We start from the raw sequence: 10,468 nt of genomic DNA, 5'->3' as shown, positions 1-10,468 counted from the left end.
GTAGGCTGCAGTCCTTGACCCTTTGCAGCAGGTGCTTCAGGTCCTCTTCAGTTTCAGGAAGCAGGGTTGTGTCATCTGCATAACGCAGATTGTTGATAAATCCTCCACCAACCTTGACCCCACATTTCTCCTCATAGAGCCCAGCCTCCCGGATAATCTGTTCTGCATACATGTTGAAAAGGTATGGAGATAGGATGCATCCCTGTAGTCACTTTAAATTCCAGGCTTTCTTGTCAAAAACTATACTCAGGTTGGCAAGCAAACTCTGAAGCAAATCTACGTGCATGTATCGAATGGATGACAAAGTTAGTTGATTCATGCTGGGTATCTCCAAAACTGCATCTCTTCTTTGGGTAATAGGGTTCAAGAGACCCTGTGAAGTAGTCACCCCTTTCTCAGCCCTCTGGCCCTCTATAACTTTAGTATCGCATCTAGCAGCCACTACTTTAATTTTTCTTTTACACTGCACTTAAAAATCTTGAAAGACTTTAGTCCTGAGTGAAAGCATATTTAATGTTACAAAAAACCAAATTTTCCTATGTTGTGAGTCAAGAAAGTGTGAATCTGAAAAACTGTGTTGACAGTATTATTATTTATAATGTTATAACATGAATTACCACATCACTGTCAAAGACATAGTCTAAATAATAACAGACTCTTGCTGAAGCAATATTTTATCCAGAGTTTTACCCACACTGCAATTTAATCTTGAGTCAAAATAAGGGAAAGGATATCATACTTACTTGATCATATGTGGCACTGTAACTTTGGAATTCTCTTCAAACACTATAGTCATCAAACCGTTACACCGGATATTGTCCACACACTGAAATGAAAGCAGACAGCAATTACCACCCATGTGAAAAGCCAAGCAGATTATCCATTCCAGGAATGCTTTATAGCAACAAAAATAATAAAATTGTTCACCGATGTGTAACCAGAAACAAACAAGAAGACAATCAAGCGAACAAACCTGTGGATATACACTGCACATGATGAATAGATTCAATGTGCAGGAGGCCAAAGCTGGCTATATACCACTCAAAGACTCCACATACAGCTGAGGATCCACACAAAAAGTCTGTGTTTCCCTGGTATGTGTTTTCTGGTGGTTCAGACAATAAATATCACATGATCACAATTCTCTGAGTATCAGCACTACTTGAGAGGTTTATACCTTCTGATGACGGCTCCTATGATACTCATTCTCTGCCACAAGGGTTTGGTTGATGGCATTCAGATCGAAAATGATGGCATTATTGAGTGTGATTAATTTCTTCTCACTGACAAAGTTCTAAGTCTCCTTATAACAAGTTCTTCTGCCAATAAAGTCTCACTATTTACTAGTTTTTCCAGCTACTTCTCTTGGCACCATGTTAACTGGTGCAGTTGCTGTCTGTCATTTCTCGTTTATAGCAAACATATAGCTTTGCAATATTTTTTTTCACTGGCCAAGAGGAGACTGAAGAAATGGTCAATTTTTTATGCACTGTATTTATACTACCTATCAATTAAAATCTTTATTTCATAATTACTTTGGGTTAGAGAATAGCTTAGATTGGATTAGACATACTTCCTTTGAATATAACAGAAAAAGGATTCCTAATTGTTTCATGGTTAAATAACAGAGTTTATGTTGTATTTAACTTGTGATACTGCTCAAACTTCATTAAGTTTTATAGTTATTTGCTGTCAGGTTGACTACAATTATAGTTTCCCTATTAACAATGGATCTGATCTTGCCCTATCCTCATCATCTTTGCTACAGTTAAACTCATGTTACAGTCCCAGCATCAGTTCATCTTGCTAATATCTTCCTCCCTTTCTCTGACCCTTCAGCATTCCAAGGACTGGCCCTTTCCATCCCTCCTAACAGCATGCCCAAAATATGTGAAATAAAGTTACACCATCCTTGCTTCTAAGAATCATCCTGTTTGTACTTTCTTCAAGACATTGTTTGTTTGTTTGTAAGTCCATGAGATATTCAAATACTCTTCTCCAACTGCACAACTCAAAGCTATCAATTCTACGTCTGTCTTCCCAAACACATAGGAATTAATCAAAGAGATCACAACTTGAATGAAGTCTTTAATTGACATCACTGCACTTTAACATCTTGGAGAAGTACTTGACAGTAGATTTTCCCAATGCAACATGTCTTTTTTATTTTCTGACTGTTGATAACAAAGATGGTAAGTGTGGATCCAAGCAAGATGAACTAGTTGACAATTCCAATCTTCTCACTATGATGATGGTGGTTGCTGATCCAGTGGTGAGGGGTTTTGTCTTCCTGATGTTAAGATACAATCCATATTTGAAGGCTGTATTCTTTGATCTTCTGCAGCAAGTATTTCAAATCTTCATTTTCAGCAAAGCAAGATTGTGTCATATGTATAGTACAGGTTGTTGATGAGTCTTCTTCCAATCCTGATGCCACATTCCTCTTCATAAAGTTCAGCCTCTTGAATTATTTGCTCAGCAGAGACTGAATAGATATGAACAAAGAATATAGCCTTAACACAGAGTTTTCCTGATTTTAAATTATGTAGTAATCCTTCGGTGTTCAGACAAAGCTTTGCTCTAGATTTTTGCATGAGCATTATTAAGTGTTCTGAAATTTCCATTATTCTCAATGTTAGCTATAATTTGTTAAGATCCATAGAGTCAAATGCTTTTACAGAGACAATAAAAGACAAGTAGAGCTTTGCTATATAAACTAATAAGTGGACATTTTAAAAATAAAGGTTCTACATATATGTGAAAAGACTTTGTACTCCCTAGCTGTTGTGTGCTAGGATCTCTCTTTAGCTCAACTATGTAATTGGTGTAGTATCAAGAGTTTATTGTTCAGATGGCTTTCTTACCCATTGATTGAAATTGACTTTGCCACATGGATGGGCAGGGACATGCAAATAGGGTGTGTCAAACCTATCCACAAGGGGATTGGCTAGTCTCACCCTAAATTGAGTAGATTCAGTGGAAGATTTTTAGAATCTCACCACAAGAAAAGAAGAAGCAGAGAATGCAGAGATTCTTGTGCCAGTCAGATCTATAGGAGATCAGCAGCTGTTACAGCAGAGAACCAGAGACACAATGTGAGACAGAGTAAACCTGAGACTGCTACCCTATGGAACAAGAAACAGAAGACCTTGCCCAAGCTTGCTGGAGAACTTAGGGGGTGACACCATAGTTGGAAAGACTGAGAGGTTTGTAATGCTAATCTAAAGTCACAAGGCTGAAGGCTGAAGGGCGTGTAAGCACACTTCAGAAGCTGTCTTAACTGAGAAACTGTATCACATGAACTTCACTAATAAATCCTATAATTGTGGGTATGATTCTGTGTCAGCTGTGAGCTATTATGACGGAATCCAGACCCAGCAGAGCAGTAAGATTGATGATGGAATTAAAAGTAGGTCCAGAAGTGTGGAGGACATGTATGACCTCATAGGAACTGGTTTTGTGTTATGGATGCTGTTGATGAGGACAGTTCCTCTTTGTGGAGTTAGTAGAGTTAAGACTTGGTCATCTCCATGTTGTCTTTGCTCCTTTTACAAATAAGTTGCTCATTTTTTTCACCTTTACCTTTGCCTGCTATACTGAATGGTTTTATGAGATGGAGATAAAAAATATAGCCATGAATTTGTCAAATTCTTCTTGAAGTTCTGCTCATTTTCAGATGTATAGAGTTACGTGATTAGGTAGGTGACTACAAGTTAAAGACTTTACACTTTCTGGTTAATAGTATCTTTATTATTAAGTCATGATACCATGTCTTCTCCTTAAAATGTATTTTTCTAATATAAATATTAGAAAAGATTACTATACTGGTTTTCCTTTAGTTACCTTGGTTTCCTTTCTATCTAAAATACAAGTTAGTTCTGCCTTTGTAAATAGTACAAACCTGCTTTCTGTCATTAGTTCAATCTAAGAATTCTTGTCTTTATGGATTTGTGGGAGATATTGATATTTAAGAACCCAGTGGCACAAGGGTAGTGCAGTGGTTAAGTGCTTTGCTGTGAATTAAAAAGGTGGAAGCACAAGAACTGTTCCATGGGAGAAAGATACTGCAATCTGCTTCTGCGTAGATGTACAGCGTTGGGGCAATTCTACTCTGTCCTATGGGGCTGCCATGAGATGGAATCTGTTGTTGTTGTTGATCAAGCACAACTCACAGTGACCCTATAAACAAAAGGCCTGTAGCCTTTCCAGAAGGAAGTGTTTAGATGCTTATCAAAAGTTCAGTTGTTCAAAACTACCAATTCCTCTTTGGCAGAAAGATTTAGGTAGATAGAGATGTGGCAGGTCTATAGGATTGCTAAGAATTGGAGCTGACTCCACAAAAATGAGGTGTTAGTATATTAGGGTCTTAGTTGTGCAACAGTTAAGTGTATAGCTGTTAACCAAAAGGCCAGTAGTTTGAGCTCACCAGTCACTCTACAGGAAAAGGTGCACCAGTCTGATTCTATAAAGATTGCTACTATTGTTGTTAGGTGCCATCAAGTGGACTATGACTCATGGTGGCTTTATGAACAAACAGATCATCTGAGCCTTGCCCTATCCTGCTCAAGCCATTGTTACAGTCACTGTTATCAATGCAAATGTTGAGGACTGATCTTCTGTTCCCTCTGTCACTGACCTTCGCCCTTTCTCAGTATGAGGACATCTCTTTCCAAGGGCTAGACCCTCTTGACAATATGCCCAAAGTATATGAGACTTAATTTCACCATCCATGTCTCCAAGGAACACCCTGGTTGCACTTCCTCTGTTTGTATTATTGTTTGTATTAGTAGTCCACCGGATGAATATTCAATACTTTACTCCAGCATTAATTCAATAATTCTTCTTTGGTTTTAAGATTACAGCCATGGAAACTCAATGGGACAGTTCTACCCTGCTATATAAGAACTGATTATGCAGGGGGAAAAAATAATTGATTAAACCATTATTTGTTGTTGTTAGGTATTATTAAGTCTAGTATGACTCATACTGACCCTACAAATAACAGATATAAGCCCTGTCCTGTCCTGTGCCATCCTTGTCATTTATGATATACTTGAGCCCACTGCTGCAGTCATTGTGTCAATTCATCTGGTTGAGGGTCTTCCTCTCTTCCACTGACCCTCCACCTTTCCAAGTTTGATATCCCTCTCTAAGGACTAGCCTCTCCTAACAACATGCCCGAAGCATGTGAGAGGAAGCTTCATCATCCTTGCCTCCAAGCAGCTCTCCTGTTGCCTTCCTACAAGACAGATTTGCTTGTTCTTTCGGCAGACCATGGTTTATCTGATACTCTTTACCAAAGCTACAATTCAAAGGAATCAACTCTTTGGTCATTGTTATTCACTGTCTAACTTTCAGATGCATATAAAGAACTTGAAAATACCATGGCTTAGATCAGGTATACCTTAGCCTTTTGCTACTTTTGCTATTTTTGGCCTTTAGAATTTTTAAATATGCTAAATCTTTAATTAATAGAGTTTCCCAAGTCCTTACTTCACAGAGATGACAGCCTTCCAAAGTACAGGCTTTAAACACAGATCTCTTTGACTACTCTCCTCACTTCCCCCCTCCCTGGCCCCCACTCCTTTGTTACTGCTTATCTGACCTGAGTCCTATATCCAATGTAAAATCATTCTCAAGTTCCTGGGACTTCAGCTTACTAACTTTCTGTTCCAGCCTTAAGCTCCTCCACTATTTCAGATAAGTGAAATTTTCCCTTCTTATACAAAGTTCACCTATAAACTAAATTTTTTTTATTAGTTCTATGTGTAAAGCATTTCTAGTTTGTAGCTAGAAAGGATCTAGATTAGACCATACTGCAAGAATACGAACTGGATATAAATGTTTTAGAACCAAAAGAGAGATTTATGTGACCATTTTTGTACACGTTATTATCCAGTGTCAGATCTCAGCATAAATCTTTCTCATTCATTATGTGATGCATTGAAATTTTTTGATAGAAAATTTCACTTACATTGAAGTTTCAACAGAACATGATATACATACAATCTGAGTCATAATTCAAAATTCTATATAAGGAAAAGTCTTACGTCAATTATGCAAAAGTTTTTATAGCTGGTATATAGTATTTTTTACAGTAACTTGAGTACAAGTTTACAGACAGAATTGGTTTTCCATTCAATCATTCATACACATTTTGTTTTAGGACACTAATTACAACATCTACAGTGTACTAAGAAGTTGAGCTGCAATCCCAAAGGCATGCAGTCTGAATTCACAAGCAGCTCTGTGGGAGAAGGATGGGCAACCTCCTCCCATGCAATTATCTGCCTCAGAAAACCACTCAAAAGGTCAACCATGATCGCTTGTGACTGGATGATACACAAAAACAACATTCATTTCCTTCTTATGATTTTCTTTCCTACTTCTCCCTACCTTAACAGCTTTATCAATAGGCAAATTCTGCCCCTTTGGTTTATTCTTCTAGTGAGTGAATAACTACCTGGCATTATTGTTCACTTTATTAGCCTGTCTATAACAATAGGCAGGTAAAAAAGTTGAGCCACTGCAATGAGTTTAGTTCCAAGTTCAAAGGCTGACTAAGAACCATAATTTCAGAGGTTCAACCTGTTTCTAGGTGCTCTGGTGGCCTAGTGGTAAGAAGTTTTGTTGTAATCCCAAAAGCATGTGGTTCCACCAGAAGCATCCACCAGCTTCTCTATGGGAGAAGGATGCGCACTTTCCTCTCATGAGATTTATTGACTCTGCAAACCCAGTGGAGGGTCAGCAATGAGTTGATTCTTACCTAATGGCACACAACAACAACCAGTACTTATCAGACGAGCAAGTCTGTTTTTATGATTTTGTTAACTAGCCTAGTCTTTGATAAAGTCATGGGATGGATGGGTATATACATATATGAACAGCTACACATTACATAATATATACTATGCTGTTAGAATATGGTATATTTGTAATGCATTTAGGTTTTTTATTTCTTAGGGGCTTTGTAGAACTCTTCAGGAACAACAGGTGGCTGAACAAATAAGGATCCTGGGATCCCTGGATTTATCAACTCTAATTCAAGTCGAGTATTCTGTTTTTCATTATATCAGTTTGAGGACAATTATGCATCTGATTCAGGCCTGGTCTTTTCAATCACTTGCTATGCATCTGAGATCTAGACAATGAATATGGATGACAGACGAAGACCCCTGAAAACCTGCTGCATTGTCAACTATAAGTAGGTTCCGACTTGACAGTTCATAACAAGTATGTATATGAACGTATCTATAGTGAAATGTATACTTAATGATTACATATGCAAGTGACTACCTTGGTAGGGTATAGAGAAGTTTTTGAGTCCATTGAAAATGAATCCTCCTCTTTGGGACAATAGGCAACATTATGAGTAACATTATGGAGTAAAGACTGAAGTTTTCAATGACATCATCTTGCTTGGATTCACAATCAATACCCTCGTACCAATAGTTAAGAAAAGATGTGTTGCACTGGGAAAATCTGCTGTCAAGGACCTCTCTAAGGGGACTAAGGAATAATGGTATCAGTTTAAAGACTTAAGTGCACCTAATTCAAAGTGCAGACTTTTCAAATACTTCCAATGCTTCTGAAAGCTGGACAATGAATAAGGATGAAAGAAGAGGAATCTATGCCTTTGAGCTATGATGCCACAGAACTGTACTGACTATACCATAAATTTCCAAAAGAATAAACAACAATGTCTTGGAGAAAGTGCAAACAGGGTGCTCCTTAGAGGCAAGGATGATCAAGCTTCCTCTCACATATTGAGGACGTGTTGCTTGGATAGGCCAGTTCTTAGAAGAAGACATCATGCTTAGAAAGGTAGAGGGCCAATGAAAGAGAGGAAGACCCTCAACAAGATACATTGACATAGTGACTCTAACAACAGGCACTAGCAATTGATGAGTCTGGTAATGGACAGAGTAAGCTTCAGATCTGAGCTGTAGCCAGCTCAATGGCACCCAACAACATCTAAACCAAAAAATAAAGAAGCAGCTCTGGTGACAGGAGTTGTGCAGGTAACCTAAAGGCCAAGTTTCTCTGATGGTTTAAATTCACCAGTGGCTCCATGGGAGAAAAATGAGAAATCTCTCTCTAGATGAGATTTACAGCCTAGAAAACCCAAGGGAGGGGCAGCAATGAGTTGGTTCTCATTGGAGGGCAGTAAGCTGTTGTACTATGACTTAGAAATGAATACAGTTCCCTCAGTTAAAAAGAAAGTAAAGTGGGATACATAGGTCTTCAGGGAACTCTGGTGGCTTAGTGGTAAAGAGTCACACTGCCAACCCAAAGGGATGTAGTTTAATAGCCTAAACTGCTCTGCAGGAGAAAGACAAGCAATCTCTTTCCATGTGCTTAAGTGCTAAGTGCCTCTGAAAACCCACTAGTGGGTCAGCTATGAATTGTTTCATACTGGACAGAGCATAACAACAAAAATGTCCATGTTCAGAGGCACACAGGAAAAATATATATGTCTTACAGGAATTACAATGCACCTTCAAAATGACAGGTTAACAAAAAGAGTTTCTAAAGAATATGGTTTCAGTTCAGTTGAGTCAGTGATGAGTCAAAACAAAAAGTTCCAGTGTCTGTGGCACAGTCCATCCTCTGACAAACATTAGGAATGACTTCTCTAGCAGAATTTTTCATATGTCTTAGTTAAGGTGGTGCCTGTACAGCTATCAAGGGTTTACTGTGCCAGCATTTTTTTTACCTTCTCAATATTTCTCAAGCATTAGGAAGAAAGGTTAGATTCCATTTTCTCCTTTAATTAGCTTTGTATGTTAAAGTAGAATACTCTCTATTCATTTCAGAGAGGCTATTTTAAGGGAGTCAACCATGGTCAGTAGGTTACAAAAGTGTCTACCAAGTTCTATCTATACTTTGAAACTATTGTCCAAACCAAGAAGCTCACACACGAATTTTAATTCCACATTTTAGTTAATATCCATAATTACAGGGAAATCTGCTCAATAAACCATTACTTACGGCAGGGATACAAGCATAAATGAATGCACTATACTGAAATGCATGGCAAAATTTTCAGCCTCAAAACTTTCCCTATAAATAGATGCAAGAAAGAAGAATTATTGGTCAAGACCCTTAGTTGCTTGCATGTTTTCTTGGAGGTGCCAATGGTTAATTATGGCCTTACTCGAATAACTAAAGGTGCAATTAATCACTCAAGCAATTTTTGCTTCTAAAAATTACATTTTCCAAGAGCGGCTTGGTGAATCCAAAAGTCTTATGTTCCTTCTGTGACACTGGGATTGTATCAATACTTAAAAAACAGCTCTATCTTACCTAACAGACATGTGATTAATAAAATGAGGTATAGTAGCTTAATAAGGTGGCTTTGAATTAAGCCACAAATAATTAAAACTTAGCAAAAAATGTGTGGAAAAAAATTTAGGAGGCAAACCAAGAAAGAATGTGTTCAAAACTTGAATGGAAATTTTTTTATTTCATTATCCTACAAGAATAGTTGCACAAGAACCAGAAATATTGGGAATGTTTATTATCACTGACAATTATAAAAATGTGTATTTAAACTCCTAGAAGACAATACTTTTTTCCATTAGATAGGAAAATTTCATAAATATGACACAAACTCAGCATTAGCAGGATTTAGAAGAGAAGTTATATAGACGATTTGCAGATGTGATAATATAATGATGATGTTATAATGAAATGATGAAATATTTATTTCTTGAGGAAGTTTTGGCAGTATGTTTAAGAATCATAAAAGCAACCAGGCCTTCTAAACTAGTCTTTTATTTATCAGGGAATATGTACTAAACAACAAATAACTCGCTACTGTTGAGTCAGAACCGACTGACAGCTGACCCTCCAGAGGGTTTTCAGAGGCTATAAATCACATGGGAGGAGGCTGTAAATCTTTCTTCTTTGGAATTACTGGTGGATCTGAACTGCATGCCTTTGGACTGGCAACTCTTTACCCACTAACAATATACTAATAAGGGACTTGGAAAGGGAGCAAAAGAACTCCCTGTAAAAAGCAGTCCCACATTATATATTAATGCTAAAACTTGGAAACAACCCATAGGCCCAATTATTTTAAAAGACCTAGAAAAGGAGTAAGTTAATAGGAAAGAATATTCACTGTTACTATCAGGAACCAAAAGAAAGGGTTTCTAGAAATATGAAAAGAAGCATTTTTGCTTTTTACTTCATTTGCTTCTTTCCATATTTCTAGAAACCCTTTATTTTGGTTTCTGATAGTAGTAGTGAATATTCTTTCCTGTTAAAAATGCTGCCTATGACTTCACCAAAGAAGACATTCAGAAGCACATGAAGAAATGTTCAAAATCCCTAGCTTTAAGAGAGATGCAAATCAAAACAACTGTGAGATATCATCTCACCCCAGTCAGAATAGCAAAATTTAACAGAACAGCAAGCAACAAATGCTGGCAAGGTTGTGGAGAAACTGGAACCCTTATTCACA

The 10,468-nt window shown here is 37.5% G+C and overlaps 1 protein-coding gene across 1 annotated transcript in view; it reads right to left on the bottom strand.

Annotated features, from left to right (window-relative positions):
- Positions 1 to 10,468, bottom strand: part of RASGRF2 (Ras protein-specific guanine nucleotide-releasing factor 2) — a 432,531-nt gene that overhangs the window by 215,964 nt on the left and 206,099 nt on the right. The window contains exon 13 of the mRNA XM_006889857.1: positions 744 to 826. Coding sequence (XP_006889919.1) covers positions 744 to 826 — 83 coding nt within the window. The remainder of the gene's footprint in view (positions 1 to 743; positions 827 to 10,468) is intronic.

The sequence above is a fragment of the Elephantulus edwardii genome, unplaced genomic scaffold, assembly GCF_000299155.1.
Source record: "Elephantulus edwardii isolate Elephantulus edwardi_28Jun2011 unplaced genomic scaffold, EleEdw1.0 scaffold00082, whole genome shotgun sequence".
Lineage (NCBI taxonomy): Eukaryota > Metazoa > Chordata > Mammalia > Macroscelidea > Macroscelididae > Elephantulus > Elephantulus edwardii.
Note: the sequence above shows the minus strand (reverse complement) of the source record. Positions and strands in the feature narration are given on the sequence as shown.